General features: G+C 53.6%; 1 protein-coding gene across 1 annotated transcript; it reads right to left on the bottom strand.

The window, feature by feature from the left end:
• Positions 1 to 822: 822 nt before the first annotated feature.
• On the bottom strand, positions 823 to 14458 carry ABCB9 (ATP binding cassette subfamily B member 9). Its single transcript, XM_083873569.1, has 12 exons — positions 14407 to 14458; positions 12211 to 12906; positions 11742 to 11856; positions 11155 to 11285; positions 9940 to 10145; positions 9355 to 9552; positions 7677 to 7805; positions 6352 to 6540; positions 5649 to 5822; positions 4086 to 4245; positions 3858 to 3994; positions 823 to 2774 (listed from the first exon to the last, which is right to left on the bottom strand). Exons 2-12 carry the CDS (start codon positions 12821 to 12823, stop codon positions 2436 to 2438), a joined length of 2391 nt encoding a protein of 796 aa, XP_083729695.1. The 5' UTR covers positions 12824 to 12906; positions 14407 to 14458; the 3' UTR covers positions 823 to 2435.
• Positions 14459 to 18115: the final 3657 nt, after the last annotated feature.

Genomic DNA, 18115 nt, shown 5'->3' with positions numbered 1-18115 from the left:
GGAAAAGTAGCCTTGAGTTATCTGGATGCAGAAGAGAGAATTCAGCACCTGTGGCAATGAACAAAATCAGGCCCTGTTATCAGCTTGGACAGGTGCCAGCAGCAGAAACAATCTGCTGTTACCAGTGTGCCATTTCAGCTGAAGCTGTTTGGACCTAACCTGGGAATACAATGCTGGGATTATCATCACAGCAGCCTTGGGAAACGGGGCTCCCTTCCTGAAATTCAGTGTAGTTTTTGCAATAAAAACGAATCTGATTACATCCTCCAGTTCCCTTTATGCAGCCCTGCCTGGGAGGGATGCATAGGACACAATCAAATTCTCTTTCCTGGCATCTCATGTACTAATGATCATTGTCCTACCAGTACTTTGCAGGGTGAGTTGGCATCCCTAGTTCCCAGGTAACCCAATTTGGGTTTTCCTCCCCCAGCTTTTAAATTAAGCAGAAATTAATTCCACTTCTATGAACCTGTGGCCATTTTCTGCTCCCAGGTACTGATAAAAATGCAGAATTAATCACTTGCCTGTCAGCGTTGGGTGGAACCCCCATCTCCTCATACCCACAAGTGCAAATTGTCATCAAGCAGGAACTCCTGGCCATTTACTGAAGGGGTGATTGAGGAGTTCAGAGTGCCAGGCAAGTTCCCTAAGTGGAGGGAGGGAAGACAAAGATCTTGTTCTTCTTCTGAGGCACAGATTGTTATCATATCACAAAAGCCAGCAGCTGAAGATTCCAGTCAGGAAGCACCGTGCTCTGAGAACTGGTTAGACTGCCTGTCCTTCCCCGGGAGACTGACACCCAACGGGATCTAGGATCCGGGATGGAAATGAGTTATCCTGACTGCTGGGCTCACAGCCATTATCAGATGCTGAAGTGTTTTACATACCTCCTTCTCTGTGGGTTCCTCTTGTCATTCCCCAGAACATGTGCAAGAGCAGCTGCATTCAGCTGTGGTGTCAGATGAATGATACCTTGAAAACTCGGAGAGCAAAAACACCCCCAACCAGAGCAGCTCGATGTTGAGTGGCAGAGGTAGTATTTTATTTTATTTTTTTTTTTGAGCATCCCTCCTCAAGGACACTAAGTTTAGAGTTTGTAAAACATCACTAATTGAAAACAAAACATCGGCAATAACAAAAATGCAAACCTGCTGGAAAGGAAAATGCAGCAGCATTCAAGTATCAGAAAACATGAGAGCTAAAGTGCTTGAGAGAATTTCTTAACTATGCAGAGTCTGAAGTCAGTGTTCCCCTAGAAATGCTATTTTTAAAACAGCACCTGCCCAGCTGCATAGGATTTTTCTCCAGTCTATAGCAGGATAACACTAGTAAGCCAGAGCCATTACCCCAAAGGGCTAGGAGCAACACATTTCTTTCTATCCCTCATACTAAAATAAATTATATTCAAAGAAACACATTACAAAGTTCAGGCAGCTGAAGTTGGACTGCAAGGAACGTGACAGAATGGATTTCCCATGCAGTGAAGTCGCTAGCATGGCCTGAAGCTGAACAAAGCTTTGGTGGGATTTATAAAGTGCTGTCTTTTAGTGTTTTATGCCTGTCTTTAGTAGTGGTTTTTTTTTTTTTCCACACCAGCACCGGGGTTGTGAGTTAAAAAAACATTCTGAAATAACAGACCAAATTTCAGTGGATGCTGGAGCCAGACAGACATTGCACAGTGCACACAAATAATGTTAAAAAACTACAAACAAATCAAACAAAAGAAAACCCCAAGCCCCAAAACCTAACCCAGTTATGGTAAAACGTCTCATCCTTAAAAACAAACACCCACCAAGCACCAAGAGCAAATCAGAAAGTAACATCTGCCTCCCGGTCCCCTGGCTTGTCCCAGCAAGGATGGATACTACGTGATACAAGCTCAGCAGCAATGGTTGAGAGCCTGAGCCTGCAGGCACTCAGTGCAAAACTCTCCCAGCATTCAGCTCCATGGGAGTGATCCAGTTTTCACCAAAGCCAAAGGGAACTCCCTACAGGCTTCAGCCAATTTTGGATTAGCCCCATAGATTGACAGAGGGAGCAGGACCTTGCCTTACAGTCACCGTTTTTCTATCCAGCCACAAAAGCCACCCCCTGAAATTCCTGGAGGGGTTTTTCAACCTTCCCCTCCACGCATGCATTAAACATCCATTACAGTTAATAGCAGTTACACATGCAGGTCGATGGGAGAAAAGTCCCAGTCGAGAGGAGTTAGAAAAGAAACCCAGTAGAAATGCTGAGAATCGCTAAAGACCCAGCTCCCTCGAGTGAATCCCTGTTTTGCCAGCTGGCAGGTGCCCGCTGAGCCATCCTGCAGGAAGCTCTATGGTGTGTGTTTGGGTGTGCAGGGTGCGTGACGTGGGGCGAGCCAGCGGCGCCGTTCTGCCACCTCCGTCCCAGTGTCCCAGGGAGCGTCCGAGCGCCGGCCGCGGCCGCCCTCACTTGGGAGCGGCGTTGGGGAAATCGTCCTGTGCCGCAGCCGGCAGGGAATGGTCTATCCTGAACTCCTCCTCCAGCCCGACGGGCCCCTTGGCTGAATCCCCCCGGGCTGCAGGCTGGGCGCTGTCCGTGCCGCCCCCCTCCAGCCCCAGGATTTGTCTCTGCACCAGCTTGGAATAAAGGCCTCCTTCTTCCATCAGCTCCTTGTGCGAGCCCTGCTGCACCACGCGGCCCTTGTCCAGCACAATGATGTTGTGTGCCCTCTCCACAGTGCTCAGCCTGTGAGCTATGACAAGCACCGTGTGGTTCTGCAAGTCGCCATAAATCGCTTGCTGAATCTGTGGGGAGAAAAGGCGTTTAGTGCCCGGGCACTGGGAGAGCTGCAGCTTTGTGGTCTGTGTCCAGAAACCTGTGGACAGGAGATATGTTCTCCTCTGGCTCCCTGCAGCACTACCAGCACCAGCATGTCCAGCCCAGCTCCTGGCTGCAGCCCCAAGACCATCTCAGTCCAGCCAGGTGAGGATGAACACAGGTCTGATCCTGTAAGCTGGGGACTTGTTATAGCTGGGCCCCAAATTGGGAGGCCACGTGGTGCTGGCAGAGACTGCAGGGAGCCCATACCTGGTGAATGCAGCTGCTCAGAAAAGCAGAATTCTTTCCTGAGTGTACCAAGGCAAGGCAAGAGAGGTTTTTTCCCAGTCAAGAGACAATAGCACTGACGTCTAAAGGCAGGCAGGTGGCCATCAGGCTCAAGTCACATTGACACTCCTGGGTAGCCAAAACCAGCCCTGGGCTGGCAGCAGGTACCACACATGTGACTGAGGACCTGTGAGGCAGCAAGCTGCTCCAAGGTCAGACACTTGTGCTGCCCCAGCAGGATTTGTCCTCTGGGATTGAAGACATACCCTCCAATTCCAGCCTTGAACAGGCTTTCGCTTGTGTCATTGCATCAGGGAGGCCAAACTGCTGCTGGTACATCACATCCCAGACAGATAAACCAGTTCATAGGATGCTCAAGGCTTTTCCTGCAAGTGTGGCTTTCTTGGTGCCTTGGCTGGGATTTGAGCTCAGGAAGTCCTACTCTCCTTACCACAGCACCATTTTATGGGGTCTTCCTCTGTATCCTGTCTTAAAAGGCTGCACAGAGTCTCTGTATGCCAATTAACACTTTCCACATTGGAAAAATCAGCAAAGACCCCTACCTCATCAGGTTTGTCAGGCATTGGCTACTGCGAGCATGGAATTATTCCTTTCCTGGTGGCTACAAGAGCATTGGAAGCAAATTCCTGCCAGGGAATTAGCGCTTTACTCAACGCTCTGATCACACCATGTCAAGAGTGAGTTTGTCCACTGGCTGGAAACTGAGGCTTCAGTCTGTCCTCCAAACCCTCTTTGTCCCAAACTCCCAGGTCACCACTCACCGCGTGCTCGCTCTCCGCATCCAGCGCACTCGTGGCTTCGTCCAGGATGAGGATGGGAGGGGCTCGGATCAAGGCCCTGGCAATGGCCACTCTCTGCTTCTGCCCACCTGACAGCTGAGCTCCTTTTTCACCTGCCTCTGTTGGGTCAAGGGAGAGAGGAAGGTGTCAAAATAAGAATCAAGAGCTGCCAGGAAGCGCAGCTGCCAGGCCCAGCAGCAGGGTGGGTACCTGTGTGGTAGCCGTCCTGTAGTTCAGTGATGAAGTTGTGGGCATTGGCCTTCTGGGCAGCCTGAACCACTGACTCGAAGGAGGCTGAAGTTAAGCCATAGGAAATGTTATCTGCAATGGAGCGGGCAAACAGCACGGGCTCCTGGCTCACCAGGGAGATCTGCAGGAAGCAAGGGAGAGCAGGGGTCAGGAGCAGAAGATGCACTGCACAATCTCAGACCATTGATGTTTGTTCCTGCTGAGCTGGAACTGAGATCAAGATATAGAAATGTTATTAACCAAGATACTGAAGTGCTCAAGATGAGCTTCCAGTGAGGGTGCCAACGTCAAGGTGCCCAGTTTGCATCTTCTGCTGGAAAGTAATTTTGCAGGAAAGAAACCTGCAAATGCTGGCACATTGGCATTTGGGACGGGCTTCCCCCTCCTAAAGCCTGCTGTGGTTTTGCTCCAGATCTGTTATACCCATCACTGTGCTTTTCACAGAATGGAAAACCAGTTCCTGGAATAAGTCAAGCTGGAGAGACCCTCTCCCAGGCCCTTGCTGATTTTCCTTTCAAGGCCAGTAGTCAGCCTTGGGCCGTGTGAATGAGCCCTCTTCCATCTTTTAATCCCAAATGAGCAAGTTAGGGGTGTAACTGCTGTAATTCCTTAATTGCTTAGCAACAGTCTCCCTGTCCTGCCTTACAGCCATGGCTGTTCACTGTCACGTTCAGCTGCTTTATCAAACCATTGATATTGGAATAAATCAAACCTTTCAAATTATTACTCAGAATTGTGCGTGAGAGAGCCAGGGAGACACGGTCATATTTTAATTGACTTCTCCCCATGCTCCTAACGCCACACCAGGCTTTCTAAACTGAAAGACTTGCTTGGCCTTTGATTTTCGCTCTGTACGGGCAGGGAATGTAAATTAGTCACAGTGACTTTGGCTTTCCAGCCTGTCTCTGATCAATTGTTTTCAGGTTTTCCTGCTGACTGCTGAGGCCATTTGCTCTGGGGGCAAACAAAGGAGGCAGTTACTTGCAGAGATGAAGGCTGATCTGTGCTGACACACAGATGAGAGCTGAGGGGCCCGGACCCCTCTCCTAGGCAAAGCACCAGCCCTTCTGGTGCTCCAGCTGCTGCCAGGATCCTGAGAGGTTTAACTCCCCATTAGCTGAGAATTACTGTAAGATCTTAAGGTAGAAATTGCTGGATGAATGCAAAACTCTTTTTCCAAACCCAATTTAGATGATAATTAATCCAACAGCCAAAAACATATTTCTATTATGCTGGCCAAAAAATCCCAAACAAAACATGTTTTTTTGTTCTGTTTTTGGAAGGCTCCCCCTTCCCCTTGAAACCACCCTCCATCCCCTTTCCCTTCCACCCCCACAAAATTATCTGAATTAATTTCCTGGACCACTTCCAGCCTCCAGCTTTCTGGACATTTCCAAAGCTGCCAGATCAAATCCAAAGCAACGTGCAGCAGTGCCATGCATCCCCTCTGAGCCCTGCAGGTGGTGACTGGGCTAAGCAGAACACAGGTATCACAACCAGAATACACGTATCAGTCGCTCGTACCACGGAGTGCAGGTACTTGTGATCGTACATGTTAATGGGACGCCCATCCAGCAGCACCTGCCCGTCCTGCAGAGGGTAGAAGTTCTCCAGGATGTTGACACAGGAGCTCTTCCCACTCCCTGAAGGACCCACCAGCGCTGTCACTTTGCCAGGGTGCAGGGTGAAGGACACGTTCTGCAACATGGATGGGAGAGCACGCTCAGGTCCAGGCTTTTCTCAGTGTTCTGGGGCACTACACAAGAGAAGTAGCCAGAATCTGGCCAGAGTGACCCTTTGCTTTGGTGATGTGCCAGATCAGTCATTTCTCCTGGCTCTGAGGAAGCCAAAAGCCTCCAAATTGCTTCAGATTTGCCTGCTGATGTAGCAGGTCCTCTAAAAAGCAAACTGACCTCTTTGCTGCTTCCCCCTGCCTCATGATCCCAGCCCCTCTCCCACGGAAACAGTCTGAGGCAGCTTGGCACAAGGCCCTGTACCATGCTGACATGTTTAATGCCTGAGCAGGGAACAAGGGCTTTATTAATAAATCTCATTCCTTGTAAGGAAGGCCGGCCCTAAACACCCGCTGCTCCTTTTAATCTGTTTTCCAGCACGCCCTGAGCCTGCCTTTACACATCTCTGACAGGCAGCTGACACTCTCCACGGCCTGGGGTTTGGTTCTTGCCAGGATGGAGCAGCAGCAGCACACGGTGCTGGGAGGGCTCACCTGGAGAACCTGCGTTGCAGAGCGAGTGCGGTAGGAGAAGGTCACATTCCTGAACTCCACCTTCCCATCCACGTGGTCCGGGGCCAGGGAGCCGTCGTGCACCATCGTGGGCTGGCGGTCGATGAACTCAAAGACCTTCTCAGCAGCTCCCACTCCCTGCATGAGGCCGCTGTACACAGAGCCGATGGACTGGAAGGGAAGAGGCAACGGTGAGACCCTCCCAAGGGATGGGGAAACCAGTCTGTGCCACTCATAAGGAGAATGGCTGAGGTGTTCCCAAGTCTCCCATCGCCTGACATTGACTGTAGTCATCAGTCACAGGAAAAGAAAATTCTTCCTCCTCTGTTGGGTATGGAGGGGATACATGGACAACCCAGGGAAAGGGCATTTTTAATATTAAACCCAGAGCTGCAGAACAGTTTGTACTGTAACTGTCCCTCCCACCAGGAGAGGAAAAAAAAAACCCAAACCAAACTAAATCCACACCAAAACCACAGCCTGGAAACCCCACCAGAGCCTGCAGTCATCTAAACAGATGGTGAGAGCCAGGCAAGCTGCCTCTAACTCTGCTCTGCCCCTGCACAGAGGCTGAAGCACCACCAAAACCACACTTGGCTGTGAGAAAGCCTCGACTGGATCATTCCTGTCTGGATTAGCCAAGTTTATGCCTCTGCAAGGGGAAGGCAGCCCTGGGTGGGCTCTACCATCCCACCCACAATCCCATGTTTCTAACGTGCTGCCAACGCAGCAGCTTGCAGCCTATTCCAGGGAAAAGGGGAAAAAAAAAGTAATATAATTAAGTTTTTAATGAAGCCTGAAATTTAACAGGCAGCTTTGTAATCCCTTCATTCTTCATGCCAGGAAATGTGCTTGGCAGGCAGCCAGGGCTCTGCCCTTCAGCAGGGCCAGGCTGACCCCTCTGGTCCCAGCTGCCTTTTTGGGGGACAAGCTGCTTCAGGAACATGAAGGTTGTGAGACCACAGCAGGGGAGGAATGGGGAGCAGAGGGGAGAATCCCCCCCTCTGGCAGTGCCACAGCACCAGAAAAATGTGTCATGGGAAAATCAGCACTGGATCTCTCCCTGGAACTGCCCTGGGACCTTCTGGGAGATAAACACCCTCTTGACACAGGATAGCCCAGAGTGTGGGGAGGCTCTGGCTGTGGCTGCCCCACCCATGAAAACGTCCAAGGCCGGGCTGGATGAGGCTTGGAGCAACCTGGGAAGGTGTGGAAGGTGTCCCTGCCCACGGCAGGGAGTTGGAATGAGATGATCTTTAAGGTCCCTTCCAACCCAACCCGTTCTGGGATTCCCAGAACTGACTCACCTCCATGCAGTCTCCCAAGACGAACTCATAAATGATGAAGGATATCAGGTTTCCACTCGTCATTTGCCCAGAGATCACGAGGTGCCCACCATAGTAAAGGATGCTGACCTGGACCACCAGCAGGGTCAGCTGAAAGCAAGAAAACATCCCAGAATCAGCAAGGACAATGGATATTCTGGTGCATTTATCATTACTCACACAACAGCCCAAATTTCGTGTGCTGACATTTGTTCTTTGAGCCCTGAGCTGAGGATCCCTGACAGTGCAGCTGGCAGCTCTAGGAGTGAGCATGGAAATGAGAAAAACAACTCAAGTACATGGGCTGATTTAAGGAGCTGGGCAGAGATCTTTCAACAAAACAAGTCCCGAGGGACAACAGCCAAGGAGGCAGAATTTATCTGAAATAACAGCATCTCATGAACTTGTCTCTTGGACTAAGGTTCTCAAGCATAATAATCTATGTTCAAATTATCCAAGGCATGCAGTCACCTCACCACTAAAATAAATTTCTGTTATATGAGTGTGACACATTTTAAATTAGAACACAAAATTGAGCCAGGAGTTAATGCAGAATATCCTCCTTGCCTGTACAAGTCCCTGAAGGATAACTCCAGCTGTCGTCTGAACTCAGTGTGGAGGGTACCACCTACTCTAGAAAGGAGGCAGATCAGCTCTGATGTGACAAATACCAGCCCCTTTTATTCAGCTGGTTTTGTTCCAGGTGCTCCAAAAAGCAGCGGTTCCTTGGTGGCACCAGAAGAGGCTGTAAATTCACACAGACAAAAATACAGGGGAAAAAAAATGCCTCCTCTACAGCTCTGCCATGATCTGACCTTAAGCTCCTGCATTCCCTCCAAAAAAGACTCTACCAGGGCTGAGCTATATCCATTGTCTTCTTTCTACGTGAGCCCTGCAGGAGCGGTTTTTGAGAGCTTTTGCCTTCTTAGATTTGTCAGGATCAGTGTCAACCCAGTTCATGCTCCAGCTTCACCTGGGAGCCCAGAAACAATGCCAATAAATGCTCCCATTTTGTTTCCAGACTTGGGAAGCCATAAAGTCTCTCACAGCTGCACGAAGGCACCATAACTCACAGACCCTTCACCAGCAACCGCCTCAATCCCTGAACGTGCAGAGACAAGGGCACCCTCACGCGAGGGTTTTGCCGACGCTGGAGAAGCCCCAAACCATCTGGTGTTAAACGATGAGAAAGCATTTTGCAGGGGAAAGAAAAAAAAAATAAAGCCCAAAGCCAAAGCCCAGCAGCCTCCCTCTGCCACCACCCACACGCAGAAAATCTCCGTTCCTGAGCAGAAGCTCAACCAACGCCGCGGCTGTTCCCAGCCGGAGCCCAGAGCGGAGCTGGCACAGGCACACACACTGCAGCACCACGCAGCCATGGGCTGCTCCACGACCTTGAGCTCTTAACAATTATTGCCCCATTTGCAGGGGAAACCAGGCAGTTCCATGGAATGATGAAATGCTGCCTCAGGGCAGAACGGGATGTATTTTTTTTTGATGAATGAAAATAACAAATGATCAAGAGCCCAGGAATTACTGGCCACAGACAGCAGGGCTGGGCTCACCCCACGGAGTTCCCTGGAAGTGGAGGAAAACCATGTGTGCTTTGGGATCTGGAGAGACTCCCCTGCCCATCCCAGCCCCAGGGCCATGCACCTACCCCACTGGACCAGACGTAGTAGGTGTAAGCCATGGCCTCCCGCTTGTTGAGCTTGTACACCTGCTGCAGCTTCTGCCAGTACACGTTGGCCTCTGTCTCCTCGTTGGCAAAACTGCGGACAGTCTTCATGGCCGAGATGGTCTCCTCAGCCGTGTTGTTAGCCTTGGCCAGAGCACTCTGCACATCCTTGGAGAGTTTCTGCAGGGAGCAGGGGGAGGCAGAGGGAGCTCAGTGGGTGCCAGGCTGCCCGTGGCACATCTCCCCGCTTGCCCCAGGCTCTGGGACCCCACCAAGTGACTCCAAAGAGGGAGGAGAGATGGCATGAGGACAGGCAGATGCATACAGGACATTTTATAGCGCAGCCACATCGGACCTGAGATGTTTCTACTCCTGGGCATGAAGCAAGGCAAGAGCCCAGGCTACACCTGTCTGCCCACACAAGTTTAATGTCACCTTCCTGCCCCCCCTGCTGGCAGCAAAACACTCCAGGTCACTCCCACCAGCTCCAAGGCCACCACAAGCTCCTTGATGGCTTCACAGGGAGACCAGCCCAGCACTGCAGCAACGCCAGCTGCTCCTGCCTACCTGGTAGTACTTCCCATAGACATCAGACACCAGCATGATGATGGGGAAGCCCATGAAGGTGACCAGGGAGAGCTTCCAGGAGAGGCTGAACATGAAGAAGATCACGCCTGTGGCCTTCACCACGTTGCGCAGGAAGATGTTGATGTTCTGCGAGACCAGGTCGCTGACGATGGTCGTGTCCGACGTCAGGCGGGAGATGACGTCCCCTGCAGCAACGAGGGGTCAGGGACGTGTCACCACGGCAGGTCACTGCCAAACCACGTCCCACATCCATGCCAGGGGCCAGATGGAGCTCTCCATCCAACCAGCTGGGGGTCTGAAGGGTGGCATGGAAGGGGGGCAACTCTCCACCGCTGTGGATGCAAAGCAAAACAGAGGAGCTTGGATTGCTGCATGCGCGAGGAGCAGGAGGTGGCACCTGAAGGCATGAGCTATGTCCCTGGGTCACCAAGGGTGGCTGCAGGACAGCAAAGGGGACTGTGGCAGCATCCTATGCTGGAGGGCAGCCCACAGGCCACACACAGCCTGGAGCTGACCCAAGGGACCTGAGGACATGGGTCCAGCTACTAAGGGATGAAGCTCTGGCGGTGCCTTTTGGTGGAGCTGAGTGTTACAGCCAGCTAACATCACACTGAACTCCCAAATCCTTGGCCTGTGTTTGAGTCCAACTGAATTCCTATTTTTTGTGCAAGTCCAGGGTATCCCACTTCCAGTAACATCTCTGCTGTCCTCAGCTACCAAGGCACTGTGCAGTGACTGCTAAATACAGCAACAGCCTCAAAACTAAAAATACCACTGAGACAAATTTAAATGTGTGAAAGTTACACTAGAGTGGCATGGCCTGGGACTGGGACAGGACTGAACTGCAAGCGGGGAAAGCAACAAGCACACCCAGCAAGCCTCACACATCCCAGGTTTCAGGGACAGGAGCAGAGCTGGAGAGCAGCCCACCAATAGGCACTGATGGGAGGAAGGAAATGGGAGTTTAGGGGGTGGGACTTCTGGATGCCAGGCTGATGGGTGGCAATAGGACATCCCCACGATGGGAAGCAACAGAAAGGGAAGAGTTTTCTTGCTCTATTTCTAACCACGAGCACACAGGTGCCGCCTCTGTCTGCCCCCAGTCTGCTGTATGACAGTAGAGCAAGCAGAGGGGAAAAAGTCTGGGATGGAAGAGAGGGGTTAGAGCAAATCCAGGGGAAGAGAGGAACCAACCTGTGCGGTTCTCATCAAAAAAACTCATCTCCTGAGACACCAGCGACCTGAAGAGGCAGTTGCGAAGGCGGATGTTCAGTCTTGCAAAGATGAGCGTAAAAACGCCGCCCCGGATACCTGCGGCAAATGAGCTAATTGCAGATAAGAAACGTTATAGAGCCATGGACACGAAACCCTCTCAGCAACACAAACACCCCCACGCCGGGCCAGGGATCTGGGCAGTGCTGACACCACTTATCACAGCCCACACACCTCCTGGGTGCCACCAGCACAGTGGTGGTTGGTCTTAAACATAGTAGTCACAAAGTTTGGGAGGGAATACAGCACTGCTGGAACAGCACTCCCCAGGGAACCCATTCCCTGTGTCCACTCCTGCTCCCCCACCTCCAGCAGATGGACATGAAGGGCTACACAAAGGCCTCGTGACTGCCAGCCACGGCCTCTCTGCATTGTGACAGCGCAGAGAATTCACAGCACATCCCTGGGGTCTAGCAGAGTGGAGTGGATGCCTATGCCCACCATCACCAGGAGCTCCTGTGAGAAAACCCCAAACTCCTTGCCAGGGCCAGATCCAGCCCCTGGATTACCTTCCTATGGCGAGCAGTGACATGACCAGCACTGCTGTGGAGAAGCGATCCATGCTCTTCTGCACCACGATGCCATCGATGGCCAGCCCCGTGTAGTAGGGCAGGAAGGTCTCTCCTGCAGGACAAGCACAGCACATGGAGGTTCAGCCTCACTGTATGGGATTGGCACAGGACGTGTATTCCCAACTGTGACACCCTGTGGACAACCCCATCCCCACCACAGAGATACTCAGCCATCACACAATAAACCCTGAGAGTGTGGCACGTGGGGATGTTGCCAGTGTATTTTATCCTCTCATGCATTTGGCTTTGCCCCATGGCATTTTTCACTCACCCCATGCAGCACATGCCACCCAGCACCCCCAAAAAAAGCAACCCTAGGGTGCTTCCAAGCCCCACCACCATGGCTCCTCTGTCCCTCCTGGTGAAGATGAGAGCACAGCACAGTCCGCCTGGTCCCTTCACTCACCCAAGGCGGCCACAAGGAGGAAGAAGGAGGCGATGCCCAGGAAAAAGGCATCCGGCTTGGTGTAGGACAGCAATTTATGGATGGTGGGACCTGCTGCCTCCTCCCTCTTGTCCCTCGGGGCGCCTCCATCACAGCTCTCCTCCACTTCAGCACGGGACTCGGAGCCAGGCCCCAGCGCCTCACGGGAGGAGGTGACACAAGCCAGCAGCTGCCACAGCCCGAAGGTGGCCGCCAGCGCCACGTAGGTCCAGGCAAAGAGCCCCCAGAACCAGGGGTCCTTGATGGTCTTCCGCACCTCCGAGTAGAGCAGCAGCTTCACCATCATGTAGATGCCCATGAGGAGGCAGACAACGGCGATGAAGGTCCGCGAGGCCCTGAGGCGCCGGGGGCCGTAGGCCGTGTTGGTGGCCACGCCGATGGCAGCCCCCAGCAGCACACAGCTGCGGTACAGGCAGCCCCCCCAGATGTCCAGCAGCGAGTTGAAGATGTTGAAGTGCCGCAGGTCCTGCAGGACATTCCGGCCGCCCTGGCCGTGGGTGTAGAGCAGCGTGGTGACCACCACGTCGGCCCCGCTGAGCGCCAGCGTGCTGGCCACTGCCTTCCAGGCGCGCATCCTCGCCGCCGGGCTGGAGGTCACTGACTGGAGAGGTGAGGGACAGCCCTAACACAGGAAGGACGTGCTCATGTCGGCCTCTGCTGCAAGGTGAGAAGAGGGAGACGGGGTTATTTATCCCAGGGAAGAGGTAGGGAAAGGGAAGCAGGATGGGGGAACAACTGTGCCAGCTCCCCACCAACCCATCCTGACCCTAGACACCACTTTCTGCACCTCCCTCCCCTTCTGCACCTGCCCAAAGGTATTTCATTAAATGAGCAGCACAAAGGAAGACAAACTTCCCCCCCTCGGATGCCTTCAGCCATCCTGAATCCCAAAGCAGAAATCTGCACATCCCGATGGGAATCTGTCCCCACTTTTTGGGGTGGTGGCTGCTGGGTGCTGCCATGACATCCATGCACATCAGCCACGTGTCCTGAGCTATGGAGCCGTGCAGGAGTTAAACTTGGACACTCATCATCCCAGAGTCCCTGCCCACCTTTCCAGGACAAAGCTGGAACCGAGCAGTCAAAACCATAGGAAAGCAGATAGGGGAGCAGCTCAGCTTTATAATGGATGCCTCTCATCAAAATAACACTAAACCCTATCTACTGCAGCTTACTGTCCCCAGCTCTCTTGGATATGAATTCAGGGTAGCCCACTAAACCCGCTGTGCAATCAGCGTGCAGTTCAATGACACGACAAAATCAATGACACGACAAAAAAATCCCGAGAGGAAATTAAAAAGGGATTGGAATTCCACAGCTGCGTCCCGCGGGAGAGGAAGGCTCCGGGGCGGGCGGGACGGTGCCTTTGCTGCCCCCGGGGGTCTGTCCGGCAGACAGAATGGACACGGGAAAGGGCAGAAAGCTCCACCTGCTCTAAGCCGAGCGAGCCGCTCACTTTCACCGGTGCCATGCCCCGAGGAGCCACGCGTTGGCAAGAGGGAGGTACCTGAGCCTGAAATTTGTGCTGGGTCAGCAGCTGGTGACGGTGCAGAGTGCGGAAGGCACCGCACAAGGGGTGCCATGTGGCGGCCACATGTGACCGCAGCCCCCCAAAACCAAACCACCGGGATGAAGGGCAGCCCTTGGCGCTGGACAAGCTGCGCCCTTGGGCGAGAGCTGCTCGGTGGTGAGACAAGCGGGATAAAAAAGCTAAAAAGCGGAGGAAAAACAGGGCAAAAAGCTGCAGTGTGGGGAAGCACGGCGGTTTACGGGGTGGGTGGGGAAGGAGGGATGGAGGCAAAGCAGAGCAGCGGTGCCAGGGAGGAGCAGGACACGCTTCCCAGGGTGCTCGCTGCTGCCATCCGCTGCAAAGCTGCGCGGATCCGGCCCACGGAGGAGGAGGAGGAGAAGGAGGAGGAGGAGGTGTAGGAGGCAGCCACCGCAGCTCCCCACCACCCACAGCCGTGTCCCCAGCCCCGAGCTGGAGCCGCCCAACGTCCCCACTCGCCTTTCCCCCCGCAGAACGTCCCGAGCCGGCTGGGGAGGGGGTTGGAGACACCCGGACAAGGGCCGTGCCCGCCATACCCCGGCCGGACACCCACACACGGCTCCCCCCTCGAGGGCAGCTCAGCCCCGGCCCGCCCGGACGGCTCTTACCGGCGGCGAGTCGGGGCTCGGCGGGATCAGCCCGGTCCGAGCGGCGCCGGCGCGTCCCGGGAACAAGGTCGGGGCTGGGCGTGGCCACGCGGTGACCACGCCCCCGACCACGCCCCCTCCTGCGGCGCGCGCCCGGCCCCGCCCACGGCCGGACCGGACAGCGACACCGGGGACCCCCCCCCCCGCCCTCGACCCCCGAATTTGGGGGTCCCCGGTCCCCCCGCTCCTCCCTGTCCCAGTTAAACCCCGCCCCGGCGCGGCAAAGGAACCCCCGGAATAATCCCCACCTTAGAAGGTTTTTTTAATTCTCCCCAAAGATACAATGCTTTTAAATATTTAAAATTATTTTTATTGGTTCTGTGTCATTTCTGCAGTAGAGAGGGAAAATACAACACAGGAGTTGGCTCAAAAGCAAACGGGAAAAGGGCTTGAAATTATATTTTAAATTAATCCTTAAAGAGGGGCTTGATGGAGGTTTAATTAACCCCTCAAGAGGGACTCAACAAGGGTTTAATTAATTAACCCCCAACACAGAGGGATCCACTTTCAAGAAATCCAACCTGTAAATTACTTTCCCTCTTCACCTCCCACTCCAACTCTTTAGAAACAGAAGGGCTCAGGCTCTTCCCTGGACAGCACCCATGCATCCAGGTGGGCTATACAGGTGACAGAGGGGCAGGGCAGTGTCATTATCCCAAAGTTTCCATGTGTTTTTGCAGTGCTGGGCTTAGAAACACCCCTGTGACCCTCACAGCACAGACATAAATGTCTTCCAGGATTCCTGGAGCTCACACCACTTCAGGAGAGAATGGCAATGTTACAAAAGACAAATTCATTTTTCTCTGCCTGGATAACCAAACCCAAAATTACCACATTCTGCTGTTGACTTTATTTCTGCTAATAAGTGCTTAAAACAAAACAAACAAACAAACAAAAAAAAATCTCTCACTTCAAGCCCTTCCCACATCTGCCAGGAACACAGTCTGACCTGGAGTGACTATTCCTGGCTCAGGCTCACAGCAGGGACACTTTTAAGCTGCAGGAAACACTGGCCATGGCTAAGCCAGGTCTGGTTTCTGCTTCTCTTCCATCTGCACCCAGATCCCTCCTGGGCTTTGGTGCAATCACTCCCAAAGGGCAACTTCCAAGCCACAGTCAAGGTGGAGCTTTTTGGCAGGACTGAGCCTCTCCCTGCCAAACCTAAACGAGGATGGTACCACCTCCCTCCGTCCCAGGGATGATCCAAGGGCAAACCCGGACCAGGAAGGGACTGAACAGACCCCCATGTCTGAACCTTCCCCTTCCTTTCTCCCAGGACAGAGCAGGCATGTCTGCACCCTGCACTCCCACACAGCCAGGCCATACACCTCGGGGACAGTCCGTGCTGTCCCCGGCGCCGCGGGACCCCCGAACACCCCGGGGTTTAACTGGTTTTCTTCCCTCCAGACATGCTCTGCTCAGGGGGCAGCACCGTCTCGATCTGGAACGACACAAACTGGCCCTTCTTCAGCTTCTTCAGGGAGCTGGCAGCGCTGCCCCCAAACACATTATCTTCCACCTTGAAGGCCAGAGAGGGCAGGCCCCGAGTTTTCCTTTTCACGCCCTTCCGCTCCCGCTTGCAGGCCGTGGTCATGTTGGAGATCACCTGCCAGGAGAATGGAGGGGATGGGCTTCGAGGGGCCACTCAGGAATCAGCTCAGCTCTGACACAAGCTCAGTGAACCCCAGAATCCTTAGGGTTGGATGGGACCTCTGGAGATCATCCAGGCCAACCCCATGTCCCAGGCAGGGTCACCACGTTCAGGTGGGTTTGGAATGTCCCCACAGAGGGAGAATCCAAGATCTCTCTGGGCAGTTCCAGTGCTCTGTCACCCTTAATGGAAAGAAGCTCTTTCTCATGTTGAGGTGGAACTACTCGTGTTTTAGTTTATGGCTATTGCTCCTCATCTTGTCACTAGGCACCACTGAGAAGAGCCTGACACAATCATCTGATACCCCTCAGAGATATTTCTGTGGGTTGATATCCCATCTCACTCCTCTCCAGACTGAGCAGGCCCAGCTCTCATGGTCTCCTCATAAGAGAGGCTGAGAGTGAGTGAGAACTGGCAGTGTCAAAGCTGGATGCACCTGGGGCAAGGGAGGGACTCAGCAGAGGCTTCCCAGCCTTGTTCTCACCACCCCAAACCAGCAGGAGGCCTTGCAATGTGAAACTGCAATTCCACGGCCAGAGCTGTCAGGGCTCCATCAGTAGAGGGCAGAAGGGGATCTAGGCTGGAGTGCCACAAAGCCAGGAAAGCTTTATCACCTCCTGTCAGTAATTCCAGCCCCAATCCCTGGCTGGATGCAGGAGAGAGCTGGTGATCCCAACACCAGAAGTTCCCTTAGGGAGAGGACAGAGCTCTCACTGCCCCGTGCCACGATGTGCAGCTCCACTTCACAAAAGGGGAGTTGAGCTAGTGAGCCTGAGCTGCCAGAGGGATCAGATCCTACGTATCCAGCTCCCAGGCCCTCCTCCCTCCTTCCCACATTCCTCCTGTCATTCCCTGGCAAGAACCACAGTCCAGGTGAGATCAGAGAGAACCTCACAACCCTGACTAAGTGTAAGAAATGACTGAGCAAACAAAGCACTTGAGCCTTGTCTGTGGTTTTTTGGCACACAGCTCACCAAGCACTTCACAGGGGACACAGAGGTCATTTTTCAAGTGAGGGAACCAAGGAACAGAGAGACAAAATGAGCTGTCCAAGGTCACCCAGCACGCCAGAGACAGTCAGGAGCTACATGCTGACTTTGCTCTCCAAGCCCATCTCCCTGCCCACTGGGCCACTAGTCCTCATGGTAGCCTCAACCTCCTCCCATTTCGGGGCAGGTTTACTTTAAACCTTTGTAGTTACACAGCATCTCCCTGAAGGCTCCTTGTCCCTGCCTAAGGAGGGACTCCCTTGGCTGATTTGGGATGCAGATTACAAGGCAGGGAGCTGGGCAGGCTGGGACACAGCTCTCATTAGCCTGATGGGGCAAGTCAGTCCCTCATATTTCATCACCCACCTCTGAGCAGCACCACCAGCAGCTCCCCTGTGGTGCTGGCCCAGAGGGTCCAGCTCTGCTCCTGCTGCCCTCAGCACACACTGAGGTGCCACCTCTCCTCTCAGGCCAAGCTCAGACTTGGCTGCAAAATTATTTCAAGGCACCCCAGGACTTACAATCTCCTTCACAGCGTTCTGCTGCTCCTGCACCGTGGCTGTGAACGACGGGAGGCTGTCAGCCTTACCAGAGCCAGCCCCCTGCTCTTTAGAGTCCTTCACAAAATCCACCTGCAAGGCACAGATTAGGGTGTTACTCTGCCACCAGGGCAGTGACAAAGCTCCTGCAAGGCTCCCCCGTTCAGGGCAGTTACCTCTGAGGACAGGCACACGTATCTGTTGAACATGAGGAAGAAGGGGCTGTACTTGGTGGCGGAGTTGACCGAGGTGCGGAACTCGAAGAGCACGGGGTCCAGGTGTGCATCCCACTCGCTGGGCTTCTCGTTCACCACACTGCAGATGGAGGCCCTGAGCACCTCAGCACTGCAGTCACCAGGGCTGGGGGGCTCTGTGGGGTCTGTGGGTGTGAGGAGCTGGGAGATGTTCCAGCGCTCGCACAGGTGCCGGCTGACCTGGGACAACACAGGGATCACGGCGTGTCAGCCCCACAGCAACCCCCAAGGCACTGT

Source organism: Zosterops lateralis, assembly GCF_965231275.1.
Source record: "Zosterops lateralis genome assembly, chromosome: 17".
NCBI classification, from domain to species: Eukaryota; Metazoa; Chordata; class Aves; order Passeriformes; family Zosteropidae; genus Zosterops; species Zosterops lateralis.
Note: the sequence above shows the minus strand (reverse complement) of the source record. Positions and strands in the feature narration are given on the sequence as shown.